Here is a 21,426-nt window from a genome sequence, read left to right as displayed (position 1 = left end):
ATGCCCCTGCACCGCGTCCCTGGGGCTCCTGTGATGAGCCGTCCTGGACCCGTGACCCGGCAGTGATGTGACTGTGACACCAGGGACGGGGGTGGGACAGTGGCCTCCCCCGCCAGCACAGCCGTGCACTCGCACCTGGAGCGTTCCTGGCTGGTCCTCAGCGGCTTGTGTCCACTGCTCTGACCCCTGGGCAACAGGGCTGGCTGGGTGGAAAAACAGCCAGCATGGATGGGCGGACAGGAGCCTGGTGGGGACCGGGCGGGGAGAGGCTGGCCACAGGGCACTGGCCCCAGGCCCCAGGGGCAGAGGATCAGCCCCCAGATCAGAATCGGAGTGTGGACAGTCTGTGGTCCATCGCTCTGGCCCCAGCGACAGCTGGCGAGGAGCAGCAGGGGGACAGCGGTGGGGTGCCCTGCCTGCAGCCCGCACTGGGGGGCGGGGCCCAGGGCCCCTCCCTGTGCTCTGGAGGCTGGCCCCTGGGATGGACGTGGTCGGTGGTCAGCCTGCCCTGAAGGGTCATCACACCCAGACGGGCCTCCCCAGCATGAGGGCAGAGACCAGGGCCTGTCAGGAGAGTCCTAGAAACTTCCAGAAAGATGACCAGCAGGGCCGGAGCGGTAGCACAGCGGGGAGGGCGTTTGCCTTGCACACGGCTGACCCGAGTTCAATCCCCGGCATCCCATAGGGTGCCCTGAGCACTGGCAGGGGTCATTCCTGAGTGCAGAGCCAGGAGGAACCCCTGAGTATCGCCAGGTGTGACCAAACAACGAGAACAAAAAGATCAGCAGAGCAGGATGAACAGCCTCAGCCCGGTGCCCTCCGGTCCTTGGCAGACCTCCCGCACCCAGCCTGTCACCCCTCGGAGTGGGCCTGGCATGTGCTGGGGCCATTCGGAGACCACCCCAGGCTGGCCCTGCGGCCTGGGAGCCGGGACTCGGCTGCCGCCCGCCCCGGCAGAGCCTGCGCCTCGCAAGTCAGAGCCTGCCCCCCCCCAAATAAAAGCAGACAGTCCTGCCACCCCCCGGCCCCCACCAACCACCCGCTCCAAGCCCCCCCCCCCGCCGTCTCCACGCCAAACCTCGGCGTGCCAAGGAGCGCCCGCCTGGCCCAGGAGCTGCTGCTCATTAGCCGGGGCCCTCGCTGCTTAATTGCTATTTATTTCCCAGCTGCGCGCCGTGACGGTGATGGATGGTGGGCTCCCGCAGCCCGGGCCGAGGGAGGGCGGGCCTGTGGCTTCAGGGGACCCCGTGGCGCCCACCTGACCCAGGCCGAGGGTCAGCCCCGCCGAGGTGGGCACAGGGGGGCTGTGGGGGGTGCCCAGTGCCCCCCTATCCCGCCCCCTCCCTCTGGGGCCGCAGTCAGCCAGCCTGAGCACGGGCTCTGCTCCCGGCCCGTTACTCCGCCTCTCTGGGCCTCAGTTTCTCCAGTTGCAGACTCGGAAGCAGAGGAGACAGACTTGGCGAGGCCCAGCGCCAGGCCTGCCCCCCCACCGCCCGTCCCTCACCAGGACCCCTGGGGTCCTTCGACTCCTGATTCCCTGGCCTGGCCTCTCTCCCCCACGCCTGCCTTTCCCCGTGCGTCCTTACAGCCGCCCCAGGACCCCAAGTCTGAGGCGTCATCGTCGGAGGCCCCTTTGTCCTCTGCCTCAGGTCCCTGCTGACCCCTCGGTGCCTGTGTCCGGGCTCGGACGCAGCTCAGACCCCACCCTCCGTCCTCACGCCAGCCCCCTGCCCGGAAGCGCTGGCTCAGGCGGCGTCTGGGGCCCAAGACAGAAGCTGAGCAAAGTCCCGTCGTCCCAGCATCACCCTCCGAGCACAGAGCCAGGAGGACCCTGGAGTCAGCTGGGTGTGACCCCCAGCCAGCGCCCCCCCGACCGTCAATCTGGTGGAGTTTGGAGTTTATTTCTTGTCCCACCTGATGGTGCCAGGACATCACTCCTGGCGGGCCTGGGGGTCCACATGGGCTGCCGGGGACTGACCCTCCCTGGGCTCCTCATTGCCTGGGCAACGCTGAGCTTCCCCTCCGACCCCCTCGCTTCCCGCTGGGCTCCCTGTCCCCGTGCTGGCCTGGGCCGTGATGCTGTGTTGGCCTCATCCTCTCCTTCTAGAAGGGCCCAGTGACCGCCACTGTAGGACACGAGGGCCAGTGCTGGGGGCTGAGTCTTCCTCTGAATGCCCCAGCCCCTGAGCTGCAGGAAGACCCTGGGCCCAGACTCGAGACTGCCCCAGACCCGCAGGCTAGTGAGCCCAGGCCAGTGAGCACAGGGCAGTGAGCCCAAGGGTGCAGATGCAGGGGCATCTCTCTGGGACTTCCCCCTCCTGCTGTGCCCCACAGGCCTCTTACGAGGGGTGCCCAGATCAGGAGTTCTGCCGGCCAGGGGTGGGGGAGGCCAGGGCTCTCTGATTTGGGGACTATTGTTCATGGGTGGATTTTTTCTTTTTTTCGCTTTTTGGGTCACACCCAGTGATGCTCAGGGGTTCCTCCTGGCTCTGTGCTCAGGAGTTATTCCTGGCGGTGCTTGGGGGACCCTATGGGATGCCGGGGATTGAACCCAGGTTGGCCGCATGCAAGGCAAACTCCCTGCTGGCTGTACCATTGCTGTGGCCCCCGGGGAGTGTTGTTTGGGGGGGATGGTGGGAACGTCTCTGGCGGTGCTCAGGGCTGACTCCTGGTTTGTGCTCAGGGATGACTCCTCGCGCAGTTCAGGGGACCCTCTGGGATGTCGGGCATTGTCGCTCGGTCAGCTGCGTGCCAGGTTTTGGCTGCCGGCCTGCAGCGGCGGGTCAGGTCACCATGAATAAAGCTGCTGCCCCTCAGCCTTCGCGATCTCCGAGCCAAAGCGGGACGGGCAGCTTCTGCCCTGGCCAGCAGGCCCCGTGCCCGGGGGCCCAGCCCGCGCCTCGCAGCAGGGATTGGCTGAAATGCAATTTTGGGGACCAGACCCCGGGTGGCCTTTCTGGGCCCACGGAGCAGCCTCTGGGCTGGCCCTGACACTCCACCAGGGATCCGGGCCATGCAGAGGTGACGCCCCCTCCTAGCTGGAGGGGAGGCCCGGGCCACTTTGGGGGGGTCCTGAGCAATTGTGTCCCCCCACCCCGGGCTCTGGGGTCCCAAAGTCTGGCTGCGACGCGCCCTGCTGGGGAGCTGGTCGCCTGCCCGTCCCAGAGGGAAGCTGTTCCAGGGCTCCCTGGGGAGGTCCCCAGAGGTGCCTGGTAAGGCAGCAACCCTGCGGGGGGCAGAGGGCCCGCCAGCTCCTGGCATCAATGTGCTCCTACTTCAGTCTTGCCGAACACTGAACTTCTTTTTTGTTCTTTTTGTGTTTTTGTGTTTTTTGTTTTTCGCACAGCAGAGCCTGGCAAGCTCCCCGTGGTGTATTCGATATGCCAAAGACAGTAACAAGTCTCACAATGGAGACGTTACTGGTGCCCGCTCGAGCAAATCGATGAACAACAGGACGACAGTGCTACAGTTTGGGTTTTTTTTTTTGTTGGTTTTTTTGCTTTGGGGGCACACCCGGTGATGCTCAGGGGTTCCTCCTGGCTCTTCACTCAGGCATCATTCCTGGCGGTGCTCGGGGGACTCTATGAGATGCCAGGGATCAAACTTGGGTTGGCCACATGCAAGGCAAACACTGTCCCCGCTCCAGCCCTGAACTTCTTTTTTAAATTTTTTTTTTTTGCTTTTTTGGGTCACACCCAGCGATGCTCAGGGGTTACTCCTGGCTTTGCACTCAGGAATTACTCCTGGTGGTGCTTGGGGTACCATATGGGATGCCGGGGATCGAACCTGGGTCAGCCGTGTGCAAGGCAAACGCCCTACCCGCTGTGCTATCGCTCCGGCCCTGAACTTCTTTTTTGGAGGGTCACACCAGGCAGTGCTCAGGGGTCCTGTGTGGTCCCCGGGAAGGAATAGGGGCTGTCAGTGAGCTAAGTCAGCCCTCCCCCTCCTGCACCATCTCTCTGGCCCCAGGACACTGAGCTGGAACCAGCTGTTCCTAGGTGCCTTATGCCAGTGCCCTGGAGTCCAGCGTGAAATCCCAGCACCCAGCACATGACCACGGTCCTCCTGACCCAGTCACAGCATCTGCCCTCCTCCAGCTTCTGTTTTGTTCTGGGGTCACAGCCGGTGGTGCTCAGGGCTTACTTCCGGCTCTGTGCTCAGGAATCACTCTTGTAGGTGCTTGGGGGACCACACGGGGTGCCAGGGATCGAACCTGAGTCAGTTGTGTGAAACACAAGGGATCTTCCCGCTGTATTATCCCCCAGCATCTTTTTTTTTTTTTTTTGCTTTGGGGCCACACCCGGTGATGCTCAGGGGTTCCTCCTGGCTCTGCACTCAGGCATCACTCCTGGTGGTGCTCGAGGGACCCTATGGGATGCCGGGGATTGAACCCAGCTCAATTACTACGTGCCAGGGAACAGTTTCCCCGCTGTATTCTCACTTGGGCCCACAGCATCAGTTTCTGTTTCTAAAAATGGAGGCAACGTCCTTACCTGCTGAATTGGCGCTAGGCACAGAGGGGCCATCAAGAAGTGTGGATGGGGGGTCCGAGGAGAGCCTGAGAGGTATGGGTGGGCTGCACCCCTGCCCTCCAGGACCCCCCCGCCAGGCTCTGGCCTGGGTCAGTGGCGGAGGAAAGGACCAGACAGTCAAACTGGGCACCCTAGACGGGGGGGTCTCAGCGCCCCCCCCCGCCCCGAGCAGGGGGCTGCCACTGTGACCTGTAGTTGGTGGCAGGTGGCAGGCAGTGAGAGGGCCCCGGCGGCTGCCTCCTTCAGGGGCTGCCAGCAGCTGGGAAAGGTCTCCAGTGCTGGCCAGGAGCTAATAAATATTATTGGCGTGTGGGGAGGGCAGGAGCAGGCGAAGGGCCCTGCAGCCTCCGAGACTGATTTATTGGTTCATTAGTGGCTTTCCACAGCCGCAAGGCCCCAGCTGTGCGCCCGGCCTGGGGGGAGGGCCGAGGGGCCGCCAGCTGGGGCCCACAAGTGGCTCCTCCTGGCCTGGGCTGGGCCCGTGCGGGTAGGCTGAGAGAGCAGGGGCGGGCTGGCACTGGAACTCCAGGACCCAGAGTTGCTAGGGCATCTAGCCCCAGTTTGAGGGGGAACCAAGAAAAAACGAGACACCTAGAGAAACCTGAAGGAGGGAGTACTGAGTGAAGAGCAGTAGTTGGCAGAGGGCAGGGGGAGCTTCGGGCAGGGTGAGACGCACGTGTGGGCTCTGGGCTCCACCCCCTGCCCCACACGGTCCCAAAAACCAGAGCAGGCAGCAGTGCCCTGAGCCCAGACACAAGCCGGGAGACCCTGGGCAAATCACGAGCTTTGATTTTGACATCTGTAAAATGGGAGCAGTGAGCGCCATCCTTATCTAGTGATATCTACCTGATTCGTCTGTTTTGATAAGTGGAAGATAATTTTTTGTTTTTTGGGCCACACTCAGTGGTGCTCAGGGACTACTCCTGGTGGGAGCGCGTAGGGAACACTCCTGGTGGGTTCAGGGGACCGTATGGGGTGCTGGGGATTGAACCTGGGTCAGCCACATGCAAGGCAAGCTCCCTACCTGCTGTACTATCACTCTGGTAGGGTGTTTGCCTTGCACGTGGCCGACCTGGGTTCGATTCCTCCGCCCCTCTCGGAGAGCCCGGCAAGCTACCGAGAGTGTCTCGCCCGCAAGGCAGAGCCTGGCAAGCTACCCATGGCGCATTCGATGTGCCAAAAACGGTAATAACAAGTCTCACAATGGAGACGTTACTGGTGCCCGCTTGAACAAATTGATGAACTGGACGACAGTGACAGTGATTATTACTATTATTACTATTTGTAATAGCTCCTTTGGGCCACACCCAGCGCTACTCAGGACTTCCTCCTGGCTCTGTGCTGGCAGGGATCAGGGCACCCTAGTGGCCCCGGGGATTGGACCAGGGTTGGCTGTCCAGGAGACGGGTCCCTCGAGCCTCGTGCTATCTCTGGAGCCTGACACTGGACAGCGGCCAGAACCCAGGCAGCGTGAGGCCAGAGCATGTGTAAGCTAAGAGCCCACTGCACTAGGTCCGAGGACCTTCCCTGACCGAGGGGAGGTGGAGGGGAAGAGGGTGCCCCCAATCCCAGCTATACTGCAGGCAGAGTCTCCGCACTGCGGGGTGGGGGGCGCACCCCATGACACCCTCCCCCCCTCGTCCAGGCTCCCACCCGGCTCCCGGTCCCGTTTCTGCTCTCCCGTGCCAAACAACGGACACCGGAGCAGGTGGGGGCTGCGGGGTACGGGGACCACAAGGTTTATTCCAACGGATGGTCGGGGTGGGATGGGGGGGCGGCGTCCCGTGGCGGCCGGGCGCTCCCGGGGCGGGCGCGCGGGGCGGCGGGGCGCACGCGGCGGGGCGCGCGCGGGGGTCGGCGGGGCGCGCGTGGGGGACGGCGGCGGCGGCCGCGGGCCCAGAGGCGGCGGAGGCGCGCGCGGAAGTGGCGCGAGGCGAGCGCGTAGACGAGAGGGTTGAGGCAGGAGTTGGCGTAGGCCAGGCAGTGCGAGGCCAGGCGGCAGGCGTAGGTGGCGGGGCTGAAGGCGAAGCGGCCGAACCAGAAGCAGAGAATGAGCGCGTGGTGCGGGCCCCAGCAGAGCGCGTAGAGCGCGGCCACTGCCAGCATCGCGCGGCCCGCGCGGCCTGTGGCCCGACGGCGCGCCCCGGCCGCCGCGCCCGCGGGGCCCACGGCCGCCCAGAGGAAGCGCAGCGTGCGGCCGTAGGCCACGCTCACCACGGCCACGGGCAGCAGGTAGCCGGCGGCGAAGGTGGCCACGTCCAGGGCGCGGCGGCGCGCGTCCGTCCAGGCGGGCACGCAGAGCTCGAGCGCGCCGTAGCGCACCGTGCCGTAGTAGCTCAGGTAGGGCGCGGCCAGCAGCGCGGCCAGCAGCCACACCAGCCCCACGGCGGCGCGCGCGTGGCGGGGCGTGCGCAGGGCCCGCGAGCGCAGCGGGTGCCGCACGGCCAGGTACCTGCGGGGGGCCCGGGGGATGGTCAGCGCGCCCGTCCCCGCGGACCCCGCCGGGAGGTCCACGTGGCTGCCCCCCTCCCGGGGAGCCCAGAGTGATCGTGCCACCCGGGTGCCACCCGGGAGCGCTGGTGGGAGCATGCCCTCGGGGAGGCTCCCCCCGCGCCCACCCGAGGTGGTGCCTGGGGGGTCATCAGCCCTGAAGTGGTGTGAGAGCGCTGGCTACTGGGGGGGGGCGGGTTGGGGCGCTCCCTGGGGGGTCCTTCATTTGCCACCTTCCCCATCCTCAGGGCATACCCTGGGGACACTGACAGAACCTCCGGAAGGGGCCCAGAGGCCCAGAGACCGTTTCTCCTCCCCCCAGCCCACCCCCGCCTTTGGTGTCCCCTCCTCTTCCGCTACTGGCCTCCTTCCTAACCAGGCCACTGGACATCAGCTCCCCTGGCCACCGCCCCAGCCCGGCGCACCTGTCCACGGACACGGCGGCCAGGGTGAAGCTGCTGGCGTACATGGTGAGGTAGATGAGCAGGTGCACGGCCTTACACACCAGCGCCCCGAAGAACCAGGCGTCCAGCGTGTAGATGACCGCCTGGAAGGGCACGCAGCACAGGATGAAGCAGAGGTCCGCCACCGCCAGGCTCAGGATAAACAGGTCTGTGGTGCTGCTCGGCTCCTGCCAGGCGCCCGGGCCGGGCTGCAGCAGCACGGCCAGCACCAGCCCGTTGCCCACGGTGCCCAGCACGAAGATGAGGGCAAAGACTACGGGCACCACCACCACCACCACCGTCCCGACCCCACCAGGGCCGTCGAGTGAGACATTCTGGGCGTCGGCCATGGAGCTCGCAGCCAGCTGGGTACCTGGGGAGGGGTGGGGGGAGACTGGTTGGCCAGGCGACAGGGGCCTGCAGCAGTGGACACTGACCAGGACTGAGGCAGCGGGTGGGGGATGGGAACCAAACCCCCACGGAGCCCCCTGGCCGGCTCCTGGCACGGCTGGCCGCGTTGGTCCTGTGCTCCTCGGGCGGGTTTCTCCGTTTCTCGGGGAACTCTCCCGGTCCCCGGCTGCAGAGGGCGGCTCCGCACTGATGGACACACTGGGGGGGGGACCCCACCCTGGGAGCTGGGCCCTGTCCCTCCTCGAGGGGATCCAAGTCCAGGGCAGATTCTGGGGCCTGGGTGATGTCCCAAGTGGTCACTCACCTCTGAGCACACAGCCCGGGAGACCTCAGGGTGCCCTCAGGGGTGCATGGGAGGAGATCAAGGCCCCAGAAGGGGAAGGGGGAGGCAGATGCACATTCTGGCCCCTGGCACCCCTCGGAGCACTTACCTGAGAGCACTTACCTGGGGGGGGCGCCTGGGATATTTACAAACCACAGTTCAGCCCACAGAGGCCACCACCTGTGGATCCCGCCCTCAGCCTGACCCCTCTGGGTCACGGCAGCAAACGAAGACAAGGTGGTCAGAAAGCAGATGGCTACGTACACCCCCCCCCCCGCCCCCGGCATGCAGCACCCCCCAAAACCCAGAACGGGAAAACACCCACCTCCGCCCCGGCTCTGGGCTCCCGCTCGATCCTGCTTCCCTGCGTGCAGGTCCAGGGCGGTCTCCCTTCCCCCTCCGCTCCTTCAAAGCCCCTCCTCTGCCAGGCGGGACTCGGGAACTCCCTGGGGAGTAGCCCCCCCAACGCCACCCCCTCCTCGGAGCCCGCTGTTCCCCGCGTGGCATGCTCCTCTGCCCAGCGCCTCTCCGTGGCTTCGGCCCTTGGCGGTGAGTAACCCATTGATCTGGCTCCCGGAGACGGGCTGTGCGGCGGGTTAACCCCTCCGTGCCGGCAGCGCAGCCTGGCGCGCCCGCCCCAGCCTGAACCGGGAGCTCAGGGATGGCAGAGCGGAGCAGAGCGAAGCCCCTTGGAGAGGCAGCCCCTCCCTCACCCGCTCCTCCCGCGTCCTGCCTGCGCCGGGGCTAAAGGGGGCCCGGGAGTTTGGAGCAGGAACACGATCTGCCTGTGTTGGTGTTGAAAGTCCTCTGAAAGTTTGTTTTGGAATGGCCCTGGGTGAGAAAGGTGGACAGAAGGGAGGTCAGGTGCCTCCTGGCCAGCAAAAGCTCACGGCTGGGGGCTGGCCGTAGGGTTCAGTCCAGGTGAGCTTCTCAGAGGAAGAGGCCTGTGGCCAAATGCTTCCGGGGGTCAGGGCTGGCCCTGGGGGCATTGGGTTCTGCATCAAGGCTGGCCGGGGTTAGTGAAGGTGAAGGTGAAGGGTTAAAAAGTGAGGACCCGAGCCATGGTACAGTGGGGAAGGCGGGAGGGTGTTTGCCTTGCACACAGCTGACCTGGGTTTGATCCCAGCATCCCATATGGTCTCCTGGAGCCCCTGCCCCCCCCACCCCGGAGTAATTCCTGCGTGCAGAGCCAGGAGTCACCCCTGAGCATCGCTGGGTATGATAAAAAAAAAAATGTGTGGAGAAGAGGTGTGGTGTGGAGTCTTTCTAGAGGCTGGGGAGTGACACAGGGAAGGGGGAGAGTCTGGGAGGGCTGATGGGGCAGGCGTGGTGAGGGCTGGGAGAGACCTGAGGCACTGCCCCGCCTCCCAGCGGTCACTCCAGAGCCTGCCGTCCCCCGCCGGGTCTCCCTGCGTCCGGGGAGGACGTGGCTGTGGTATCAGGGCTCCTCCCTCCAGCCCGGACCTGACTGCCGCGCTCTCAGCTGGATTCACTCACGTGAGGACATTCAGGGGGCCCAACCGGGGGATTGTAGCTCAGCATGTGATATTTGGGGGTTCGGACAGCCCCCTGCACCCCGCAACGTGTTGGACTCCAAGAAGCCCACACACATAATTGTGGTTTATCTGACTCCCCCCTCAACAATTCCCTGAAATCCTTTTGTTCCGATTTTGGGGTCACATCCAGCGATGTTCAGAGCTTACTCCCCGCTCTACACTCAGGCACCGCCCCCCGTGGGACAAGGTGGGGTGCTGAGGGTCACACCTGGGTGGTCCACACCCTCCCCATTGTCCTATCACATCCTTGACTAACTGCCTCCCTCTCCCCTTGGGACCCCCAAACAATGAATACTGTCCTGGCCGGGGGGGGGGGGGGCGGCCTGAGGGTGCGGGCCCAGCGGAGCAGAGCTGGGTGACAAGCAAGATACAGCACATCTGCATCACCGCCTCCCCCTTGCCCTCTCTGCTCTCCAGCTGGCCATGGCTCTTTGACCCTCCGCAGGCAACAGAAAGTGGCAAACGCCCCAGCTCCTCCTCCAGGGAGCCTTCTGCGGGATCTAGTGCAGCTCCCCGTCCTGCACCACCAGCTGGTTGCACGCAAGCGGCCAGTGTCACTTCCCGCGCTGTCCAGTAGGGGGCGCAACTCTGGCGAGCTGCAGGATGCTATACGCACTCAGCCTCAATCACCAGGCTTCCCGTCTCCTTCCCGTCTCCCCTCCGCCAGGTGACCAAGGCCCTTGCTCTGAGCGTGCTGGGTGTGCCACGCTGCCTGCCACGCGACGGTGGCCCTGTGACTGCCCGTGGTGGCCTGGTCTGACCGCAGACCTGGACAGACCCACTGGTCAAGCTGCTGGCCAGGTCCCAGGCTGGCACCGTGTAGCAGCTGTGCGCCTGGTCCCCCAAGCCCTGAGTGCAAGGTGGCGTGCAAGGCAGTGCACAAGAGCTCACGTGGCTGCAGCGCCGGGCCCTGGGCTGCAGCGCCAACACGCGAATCCCGACCTCGGGCCCTCAAAAGACGGGCTGCGACTTCCAGGACCCCCGAAAAGCCACAGGGTCGGGCCAGTTCACTCCTGTCCAGGCTCACGCAGGGCTGCGGGTGTGGCGCGATGCAGCCCCCTCTCTCCTGCACGCCCCACAGCACCCAGCAAAGCCGACACCAGGATAAGGGGCTGCCCTCCTCAGCCCCCAGCCTCACTGGGTGTTCCGAAGGCCCAGCGGACCAGAGAAAGTGTGGGAAAGGGGGTCAGCACCCCCAGCAGTGCAGGGCGTGGGACGGTGTGGGAGGAAGCCCCGCATCAGCGCTCCGGGAGCCTGAGCTCGCTGCGCCCCCTGGCGGCCGATCGTGCGACCAGCAAGGGAGAAGGACACGCCCACCCCACCTGGTCCTGTTCTGTGACAGACCTCACAGAGATTCCGCTAGATTTTGCCACAGGATCAGGGTGTGTAGGTGTGTAGGGGCCAGCCCACCTTGTGTGAGTAGATGCGGCGACACACACCCCAGTGAAATCGCTTGATGACACGGTCCTGAGTGCTCTGGGGCCAAGTGGGGAATAACTAGCAACTGTCCACTTTTGGGGAGGGGGCAATAGGGCAGCGGGGAGGATGTTCGCCTTCCATGTGGCTGACCTGGTTCCACCCCTGCATCCTGTATCATCCCTCGAGTACCAGCAGGGATAATTCCAGAGTGCAAAGCCCGAATGACCCCTGAGCACAGCCAGATGTGCCCCCTCCTCATAAAAATCCACTCTTGACACAGGGTGGGGGCAAGTCACGCAGTGGGTGGGACCTGCCTACAGCCTTAGGGTCAACTGAACTTAGGACACAGGGTTCCAGGGGTCAGAGCAATAGCACAGCGGGGAGGGTGTTTGCCTTGCATGCAGCCGACCTGGGTTCGGTTCCCAGCATCTTACCTTGTTCCTGAGCACCGCCAGGAGTAATTCCTGAGTGCAGAGCCAGGAGTAACCCCTGAGCATTGCTGGATGTGACCCAGAAAGTGAAAAAAGAAAAAGAAAAGAAAAGAAAAAAAAACACAGGGTTCTAGATCCGAGGGTCTCTGTCCTGTTTTTTTGTTGGGGGGGGGGCATAGCTGGTAGGGCTCAGATCATATCAAGTTCTGGGGATCAAACCTGGGTCAGCTGTGTGTAAGGCAGCCTGGTAGCTGCCTAGAGAGAGCTGTGTCCCAAGAATCGCTGAACTATTTCTCCAGCCTGTGAAACATTCTTTCTCTCTCCCTCTGCTTTTTGGTGACACCGTCAGGGTTTACACTCCTCTTTTTTTTTTTTTTTCATTTTGGGTCACACCCGGTGATGCTCAGGGGTTACTCCTGGCTCTGCACTCAAGAATTACCCCTGGCGGTGTTCAGGGGACCCTATGGGATGCTGGGAGTTGAACCTGGGTCGGCTGCATGCAAGGCAAACGCCTTCCCCGCCTGTGTTATAGCTCCAGCCCCGAGAGTTGACACTCGTGACGTTGTGCTCAGGAATGACTCCTGCTGGTGCTCCAGGGTCCATATGGGATGCCAAGGACGGAACCTAGTAGCCACGCATTAGGCAAATGGGCCCTCCTGGCTATACTATCGCTCCAGCCCCAACCCACACCCTTTTCTTAGGAGTCTCAGGACCACACTTGGCAGTGCCGGTTCAGCACCTGGGGGGGCTTCACACTGCTGAGGATCAACCCAGGTCTCCTTCACAAAAGGACTTGGCCCACCCAGCTATGCCACAGTTTGCTGAGGGCCTGACTCCTCAGCCTCTGCTCCCCGATAGGGGTTTCTGTTTTTTGGGAAGGGTCACACCCGGCAATGCTCAGGGGTTACTCCTGGTTGTGCTCGGGGGACCATATGAGATGCTGGGAATCGAACCCGGGTCAGCCACGTGTAAGGCAAATACCTGTGCTATTGCTCCAGCCCCAGCGTGGGCTTCTTTTTTTTTTTTTTTTTGGCTATTTGGGTCACACCCGGCGATGCTAAGGGGGGTTACTCCTGGCTCTGCACTCAGGAATTACTCCTGGTGGTGCTCGGGGAACCATATGGGATGCTGGGAATCAAACCCGAGTCGGCAGCGTGCAAGGCAAACACCCTCCCCACTGTACTATTGCTCCAGCCCCAATGTGGGTTTCTTGTGTCCCCTTTCTTATCAGGGCAGCTGGGAAGAGTCCCTTTGGGTGGGGAGCAGGGGGCTGGGCGGTGTAGCCTGGATCTGAGGGTGGGTGCACCCCCACCCTCTGTAGCATGGACCCAACTCCACAGGGTGGGGGACCTACTTGCTATCTCCCCCGCTGCCTGAATCACATCAGAGTCTGGGGCGTGGGAGAGGCTCCAGCCCGAGTGCTCGGCTAGCACAGGGCTGGAGGGAAGAAAGTACACGGCAGGCTTCAGGCAGTTTCCACACTCTTGCTTCACGCGAGACCCCAACCCGCCACTCAGGACCTGGACACGGCCGGCCCTGGGGTCACACGGGCAGCGCCCCGTGCAGCCGCCCCACCTCCACGAAGGCGTCCACGCAGCGGTCAATGTCCTCCTCACTGTGCACGGCGGATATCTGCACCCGGATGCGCGCTTTGCCCTTGGGGACCACAGGGTAGCTGAACCCGATGACGAAAATGCCTGGGAGGGGACAGACGGCTGAGCTGGGGCTCACCGCGGCCACACGGGAACCGGGGACAATGAGCCTCGGTCCCTCCTCTCCTGAGGCCCTTTGCGGGGGTCTCAGACCCGGGACAGCCTCACTGAGGACTCTCCAAGCTCAGGCAGGGGGCTGGACAGGGGGTGTTTGAGCCAGGGCTCCCGCCCGCCCACCCACCTTTCTTCAGCATGTCGTCGGCCATGCGCGAGGCCAGCCGCGCGTCCCCCAGCATCACGGGGCAGATGGGGTGGTTGGCTCCCGAGATGGTGAAGCCGGCCGCTTCCATCTTGCTGCGGAACCTGCAAGCACGGGAGGCGTCGGCGGGGGGCACGCCCGCCCCGCTGAGCTGGGGAGCACAAGCCGGAGAGTGGGCAAAGCGGGGGACACGGGGGGCAGGCGGGGCGGCACGGGCAGCGGGGAGGAGGGCGCGGCGTCCCAGGTCCGGGCGCCCCCACCCGGTGCGCACCGCTGCGTCTTGGCCGCCATGGACTGGACGATGCTGTTGCTCTCCATGAGCAGGTCCAGCGCCTTGGAGGCGCAGCCCACGACGGCGGGGGGCAGGCTGTTGGAGAACAGGTAGGGCCGGGCGCGCTGCCGCAGCAGGGCCACCAGCGGCGCGGGCCCCGTCGTGTAGCCCCCTGCGGAGGGCAGAGGCGCGGGAGGACCGTGGTCAGAGGCCTCCCCGAACTCCTCCGGGAGCAGCCCCCGCACCCCCTGACTCCTGCCAGCAGGAAGGGGAGAATAGGGCGGGGCCTGTGGATAAGGGGGCGTGTCTCGCGTACGGGGCGGGGGCTTCGTGCAAGGGGCGTGTCCAGCAGGCAAGGGAAGGCCTGCAAGGGGCGTGTCCTGCACGAGGGGCGGGGCCTGGCGGGAAGGTGGGAGGGGCGCTGGATCCTGCGCACCTGAAGCTCCGCCCAGGGCCTTGCCCAGCGTGGAGTTGATGATGGTGACCTGGTCCCTCACACCCAGCAGCTCATCCGTGCCCCTGCAAAATTAGAGGTTGCTGCCACCACCGCCTGCGCACGTCCGGGGTGGGCACGGCCCCCCCTGTTCCACCCAGCCCAAGGCCTTGGAGCCGTGCGCGCCCACCGTCCTGTGGCCCCCAGGAAGCCAGTGGCGTGGCACTCGTCCACAAAGACCAGGGCGCCGTAGCGGGAGGCCAGGCGGCAGATCTCCTGCAGGGGCGCGACATCGCCATCCATGGAAAAGGCGCCGTCCGTGGCCACCAGGCGCAGCCTGTGCTTCTGCAGAAAAGCGCCAATGGGGGGGAGCAGGGGGGGAAAGTGGCTGGGGAGCCCAACCCTACTCCTTTTGGACTTCCCGGAGCTCTAGGCGCGCGCATGCCTAGCGTGCAGGTGGGACACGGGGGGTGGAACCTCACTCCCCTTCCTGGGGAGGCCCCGCCACATGGTCCCCAGCCCTCAGCCAAGGGGTTGTGGGCGGGGCCAGGTCCGTTCTGGCTCCTCCCACCCAAGCTCTCACCCACCCCGCAGGGAATCAACACCAGGTCAGCTCAAGGGCTTTTTGTCCCTTTCTGGCCCGGGGCAGGCAGCTGGCCTCTGGAGCCTCCCCCTCCCCCAACAAGAGGGGTCTGGAGGAAACCCGGCCCTTGTCCCACCTGGGTCTCCTGCAGCTTGGCCTCCAGGTCGGCCATGTCCAGGTGGCGGTAGCGGACCTTGTGCGCCTTGCACAGCCGGATGCCGTCGATGATGGAGGCGTGGTTCAGCTCATCTGATAGCACCGCGTCCTCGGGGGTCAGCAGGGCCTGGGCGAGGCGGGTAGAATACAGCCCAGCAGCCATCCCGGGCTCCCCCTTGCTCGAAGGGGTCACAATGAAAATGCAAGCACGTGGCAGCCAGGAGGCGTCTCCGGGAGGGAGGGGGGAGCCTGCTGCTGCGTGAAATGGGGTCTTCAGAGCCCCAGGGCTGGGGGACGCCAGCTTGGTGAGTGCCTGGCCCCTTCTGTCGGATAGCATTGGTTTGTCCTTCTCCCCCTTCGCAGGGAGCTTAGGTTTGAGTTACACCCATCCCCATGCTCCCCAGAAACTCCCATTCCTGTGTTTATCTTTAGCTTCTTTGTGCTCTGCTTCCCCTACCTGTTAATCAAGGTATCCGCAAATCAGGCCCTGTGAGTAGTATGGTGAGATCCTTCTGAGGACTCTGGATCCTGCCCGTGCCAGTGAGATGCTGCTTTTCCCTTTCCTTGGTGTCCTTTGCATTGTTTAGAGGAGTGTGCTTGTGTACAGACAGGGAGACAGCTAATGCTTTGCTTTTGTAACTTAGGAGTTAATTGACTCCAAATGTATTTACACCTGGACTGGAGCGATAGCACAGCGGGTAGGGCGTTTGCCCGGCTGACCCAGGTTTGATTCCTCCTTCCCTCTCAGAGAGCTCGGTAAGCTACCGAGAGTATCCCGCCCGTGAGGCAGAGCCTGGCAAGCTACCCGTGGCGTATTCCATATGCCAAAAACAGTAACAAGTCTCACGATGGAGACGTTAGTGGTGCCCACTCGAGCAAATCAACGAACAAGGGGACGACAGTGCTACAGTGCAGTGCTAAACCTCAGTTGCCCTTAGTTCCTAACACGTGAAAAGCAGGGGCCCGATGAGGGACTTGGATGGACCCAGGGCGAGCCGTGAGCTACGCTGTCATCAAAAAGGGACGGGCCGAGCATCATAAAACATAATAAGCTAAGGGGCTGGAGCGATAGCACAGCGGGGAGGACGTTTGCCTCGCACGCGGCCAACCCGGGTTCGATTCCCAGCATCCCATATGGTCCCCTAAGCACTGCCAGGAGTAATTCCTGAGTGCATGAGCCAGGAGTAACCTCTGAGCATCGCCGGGTGTAACCCAAAAAGCAAAAAAAAAAAAAAAAGAAAACCTCTGAGCATTGCTGGGTGTGACCCAAAAAGCAAAAAAAAAGCAAACATAATAAGCTAAAAGCACAGTCATAAAAAATAAAATAAATATAAATATAAATAAATAAGTAAAAGCACAGTCATGAACAGACTCTGCCATGACCCCAAAAGAAGTAACTGGCTAAGGACCCTGCTGGGGTCAGGAAAGACTAAGGTGGCCTGAGGCTGGAGTCTGGGCTATAAAGCGAGATGTCCCCAGGAGAGCCGCCCTTTCAGCTCAATACTTCTACTGTGGCCATACAAAATGACTGGAAAGGTTATTTAGAAGTAAGTTAAGGTGACTGTCTAAATAGCTTTGGCCTAAGGAAAGGAGAAACACGCCTTTAGGTGCAATTCCTCCTTGGGTAGATCTTCCAGCAGGGTGAGATTCTGTCCTAAAAGGGCTTTCGGTGAAGGAAGGGCTCGACTCTCCATCATGCAACCACACCCATGTGTAACTGCTGTCCCCAGCCCTTGATGAGTCCCTGTAACTCGAGAGAATAGAAGAGGTGGGGGGACAATAGGGGCGCAAGGAGTCTGGAACAAACGGCGACAGATCACCAACCAGCCCGGCGCCCCTTCTTTTATTATTTTTCTTTTTGGGTCACACCCGGCGATGCTCAGGGGTTCCTCCTGGCTCTGTGCTCAGGAATCACCCCTGGCGGTGCTCAGGGGACCCTATGGGATGCTGGAAATCGAACCCGGGTCGGCCGCGTGCAAGGCAAACGCCCTCCCCGCTGTGACATCGCTCCAGCCCCCTGGCGCCCTTCTCTCTTCCACGCGCCCATCGCCACCCGCCGGCGGGGCGCCAGGCTGGTTGGTGACACAGGACGGCGCCTCGAGTCTGCCGTGTTATTTCTGGACGGGGTCCGGGGAGATGGGGAAACTGAGGCCCAGCTCACTTTGAACTCACACCTTCCAGGTGCTGGAGGCCCCCTCATCAGCCAGCCCGAAATGTTCCTCCTGGAGAACCTGTGGGGCCCGACCTGGACTTCCAGAAGAACCGAGCCCCGGCACACCCTGACGGATGGCACTGCCAGGTGCTCGGTTGCTCCTCCCAAGCCTCCCGTAGCCACGACCCTCCCGCCCGCGCCCGCCTGTACCTCAAAGAGACCGGCATTGGCGTCGAAGCAGCTGGGGTAGAGGATGGCGTCCTCCCGCTGGTGGAAGCGCGCGATCTTCCTCTCCAGGTCCTTGTGGATGCTCTGCGGGCAGAGGGGACTCAGGCCTGCGTGGCTCGGGGACCAGCAGGGCCCATTCTGGTTCTTTTATTTTTTTGGCTTTTTGGGTCACACCTGGCCATGCACAGGCTTACTCCTGGCTCATGCACTCAGGAATTACTCCTGATGGTGCTCGGAAGGCCCTATGGGATGCTGGGAATTGAACCCGGGTCGGCTGCGTGCAAGGCCAACGCCCTCCCCTCTGTGCTATTGCTCCAGCCCCGTAGCGGGTCCCATTCTGGAGACAGAAGCCCAGACGGCCCAAACCACAGCCAGTGCAGAAGGCCCGCAGTCTCGATGCCCCAGCCTGGGGCATTTACTCCCCAGTGGCTCAGGGGCTGCTCCTGGCTCTGTGCTCAGAGAACACGGTGCCAGGGCTCGAACAGGACTAGCCACACTCAGGGTGAATGCTTGAACCCCAACGCTACCTCTTGGTCTGCTCCCCCCACCCCCACCACCATGCTTGCCAGGCTTGTGGCTTCTGTGGATTCGAACTCCAGCACCACATACGGCCCCTGGAGCATGGCCTGGAGAAGTCCCTGAGCACAAAGTGAGGAGTAATCCCCGAACACAGCTGGGTACGGCCCAACACCAAAACACACCAAAGATGTAAAAGGTGCGGGAGCGACAGAACAGCGGGGAGGGTGCCTGCCTTGCACACGGCCATCCTGGTTTGATCGCAGGCCCCCCGAGCACCACCTGGAGTGATCCCTGAGCACAGAGCCAGGACTAAGCTCTGAGCACCGCTGGGTGTGGCCCCCCCAAAAGCTAATATAAGTGGCTGGAGCGATAGGACAGTGGATAAGGGTGTCCACCTTGCATACGTCAACCCAAGTTCCACCTCTCGTACCCATGTTTCCTGCTCCCTGCCAGGAGTGATCCCTGAGCACAGAGCTAGGAGTAAGTCCTGAGCACTGTTGAGCAGGTCCCCCCACCCCCGGCCAAAAAAAGTCCCCAAACCCAAACAAAATAAAAGAAGCAGTTCACCCTTCACACTGCCTGTGTCACCCAAGCAGTGCCAAGGGTCACTCTAAAGGCATGGCAGGGTACAGTCTAACCGCGCCCCCCCCCCAATAAATAATTGAAAAATGAACAACTGCAAAGTTGACTCAGTTCAATAACTCAACTGGCCGGAGAGCATTCCTTGCATGCACGAGGCCCAGCCTGGATCACGGCATCCTACGGTCCGCTGAGTACTGCCAGGTGTGACATCTGAGCACTGAGCCAGTTACCCCCAAGTACTGCAGGGTGCGGCACAACAAGAAAATGTAACTGCAAAGAGGAGCACAAACTCTTGGGTCAAGCCCCCTGACTTTATTTACGGTGGGGGCCAGAGAAATAGTACATTGGGTGAGGGGGCTGGAGCAATAGCACAGCGGGTAGGGTGTTTGCCTTGCACGCGGCCGGCCTGGGTTCGATTCCCAGCATCCCATATGGTCCCCCGAGCACCGCCAGGAGAAATTCCTGAGTGCAGAGCCAGGAGGAATCCCTGAGGACCGCTGGGTGTGACTCCAAAAAAAAAAAAAAAAGCCTTGCGTCTCTGGCAGATGATTCAGTTCAGTGTCACCGTCACACTAGACCATGGGTGATGAGCCAGTGAAAGGCGGCACAGCTCAGCTCCAGATCCCTCGCGTCCAATCCTTGCCAATCCTACCTGTCCCCGGGGCAGGCGTGAGCCACTTGTGTACACACGTGTGTAAGGAATGAGAGGTCGTGTCTGGTCGCAGACCGCACAGCCTGGGGCCAGCCTTTCTGGGGACAGGGCCTTCACTGAGCTGGCTGCTCCAGCCGGGGAGATAGCGGGAGGCTGGGAGGTGGGGCCCGAGCCCCTCCCCCACAGCCCCGGGTACCTGGGTCCCACAGATGAAGCGGACAGAGCTCAGGCCGGCTCCGAACTCCTGCAGGGCACGCAGCCCAGCTTGGATCACCTCGGGGTGGCTGCTCAGGCCCAGGTAGTTGTTGGCACAGAAGTTCAGGATCCCTGTGGGGAAGGAGAAGGCGGGCCCCGCGGCTCAGGCAGGGCGAGCCCGGAAGCTGCCCCGTGGGAGGAAACGGACCTAGATTCTTCCTGGAGGAGAAAACCCCTCTCTCTCCAGAGTCAATTCTGCTGTGGGGCTGAGGCCAGGACGGGGTGCTGGGGGCCCCTGGGAGGGGCTGAACCCCAGAGCCACAGACGCTCACCCCAAGAGAAGCGCAACTTGGTTGAGAACAGCACCTTCCAGGGGCTGGCGCGATAGCACAGCGGGGAGGGTGTTTGTCTTGCACAAGGCCGACCCGGGTTCGATTCTTAGCATCCATTAGGGTCCCCCGAGCATGACCAGGAGTGATCCCTGAGTGCAGGAGCCAGGAGTAACCCCGGTGCGTCACTGGGTGTGACTCAAAAACCAAAAAGAAAAAGAATAACCTTCCAGCGCCACGGGCAGCTGTACCCCCAGCCAACCGCTGACTGTCACCCCACAGCCCACTGAGGGCCTGTGAGGCCTAAAGGAGCTCAGCAACCAGGCAAGGCAGAGGCAGGAGGGATCCCCCATTCTCTGATTCTTCATCTGACCTGCTCCAAGAAGCTTCTCCAGCAAGATCTGGGTTCCCCAGCACCTCCACTGCTTACCCAGGCAGATGTGATGGTTTGTGTGTCTCTGTGTAACCATCATGCACTTGGCTGGCACAGCCCAGGGGGGCAGCAGCCCCCGCCAGGGCTCCTGAAGGTGACCTGGCTGTAGATTGCCCTCTGACCTTTTCCCTGGCGTTTACCCATGGCTCTGACCACAGCCCCGCACATCTCTGAGCTTCTGTTTTGGCCCCTGTAAGTGACACTAGTCATTCCTACGGTTATAACTTTGCAAAGGGGCCAGATTGATAGTACAAGCAGGGAGGGTTCAATCCCCGGGTTCGATTCCCGGCATCCCATATGGTTCCCCAAGCACCGCCAGGAGTAATTCCTGAGTGCAGAGCCAGGAGGAACCCCTGAGCATCGCTGGGTGTGGCCCAAAAAGCAAAAAAAGAACTTTGCAAGAGTCCACGTGTACATAGAGGCCTGAGCAAACGCGAGGTTCCCAGCGGCCGCCTTCCCGTGCCCACTCCGGGAGGGGTACGGTTGGGGGGGGCGCCAGCTGGGTTCGCTCCTGTTTTCTCACGCTCTCAGGGGTGAGGTCTGGATTCAGCCCCGCCCGCGAAGTCAAAAGTGCTGAAGGGCCAATCCTCTCCCTCCGCAAAAACGGGTTTAACCAGGTTGGAGTTAGTTTTAGGCGGCCCGATGGAAGGGGCGGTTAGGTCTGCGGGGTAGATAGGAAGGGGGCCGGGGCCACGTGTGCAGCTGCGGTCCTCTGCGCCCAGCGTCCGCTCTCTCCCGGGCCTCCAGGAAAGCGCAAACCTCGGCCCGGCCGGCGAAGGCTCCACCGACCCCCCGGGAGGGCAGTTACCTCCAGAGACGCCTTCCACGTGGATACTCGGGCCCTGCGGCGACGTGATGACCCGCTCGCTCTTCCAGGTGCCGGCCCCGCGGATACTTTCCAACTCTGCCTCCAGGAGGCATCGCAGCTGGGCCAGCGCGGACTGCGTGCGCCGGCCGTGGGGCGCCCCGGCGCGGGACGCACGGAAGATGCGCGCAGCCCACATCGCTCCCACTCGCTCGGCGCGCCGGCCCGGCTGGCGCCTGCAACGCGGCGGCCACGCCTCGTCACGTGGGCGGGGGCCGGGCCCCGGCGACCAATCGAAAGGGCAGGTCTCAGCGAGGGGACGGGCCCCGCGTGGGTGGGCGGGGCCCGGCGCGTTCGGCGGAGACTTCTTGAGGATTGATTTGTAAATTGAGACCCCGGCGCTCCCCGCAGCGGGAGGCGTGGCGACCGGGCTGCGCAGTGGGCACCGCCCACCGGACCCCTCCCCATCTCCCTCTAGCCTACACACCCACTTATTGGACGGAAGTGCTCTCCTGCACCCCTAGGGCAGGAACCTAGAGTCTGATCTGCTGGCCGTGTACCCCTAGGTTTGCT

At 62.9% G+C, this 21,426-nt stretch overlaps 2 protein-coding genes across 2 annotated transcripts; both read right to left on the bottom strand.

The window, feature by feature from the left end:
• Window positions 1–6,272: 6,272 nt before the first annotated feature.
• GALR3 (galanin receptor 3) lies at window positions 6,273–8,036 on the bottom strand. Its single transcript, XM_012933210.2, has 2 exons — window positions 7,448–8,036; window positions 6,273–6,984 (listed from the first exon to the last, which is right to left on the bottom strand). The coding sequence occupies exons 1-2, from the start codon at window positions 7,813–7,815 to the stop codon at window positions 6,273–6,275; spliced, it is 1,080 nt and encodes a 359-aa protein (XP_012788664.2). The 5' UTR covers window positions 7,816–8,036.
• Window positions 8,037–13,072: 5,036 nt separating this feature from the next.
• On the bottom strand, window positions 13,073–21,081 carry GCAT (glycine C-acetyltransferase). Its single transcript, XM_004610699.2, has 9 exons — window positions 20,857–21,081; window positions 19,288–19,418; window positions 17,321–17,422; window positions 14,939–15,085; window positions 14,410–14,564; window positions 14,223–14,305; window positions 13,787–13,958; window positions 13,498–13,619; window positions 13,073–13,301 (listed from the first exon to the last, which is right to left on the bottom strand). The coding sequence occupies exons 1-9, from the start codon at window positions 21,050–21,052 to the stop codon at window positions 13,147–13,149; spliced, it is 1,263 nt and encodes a 420-aa protein (XP_004610756.1). The 5' UTR covers window positions 21,053–21,081; the 3' UTR covers window positions 13,073–13,146.
• Window positions 21,082–21,426: the final 345 nt, after the last annotated feature.

This window comes from Sorex araneus, chromosome 6, assembly GCF_027595985.1.
Source record: "Sorex araneus isolate mSorAra2 chromosome 6, mSorAra2.pri, whole genome shotgun sequence".
Lineage (NCBI taxonomy): Eukaryota > Metazoa > Chordata > Mammalia > Eulipotyphla > Soricidae > Sorex > Sorex araneus.
This window is presented reverse-complemented; position numbering and strand designations above follow the sequence as displayed.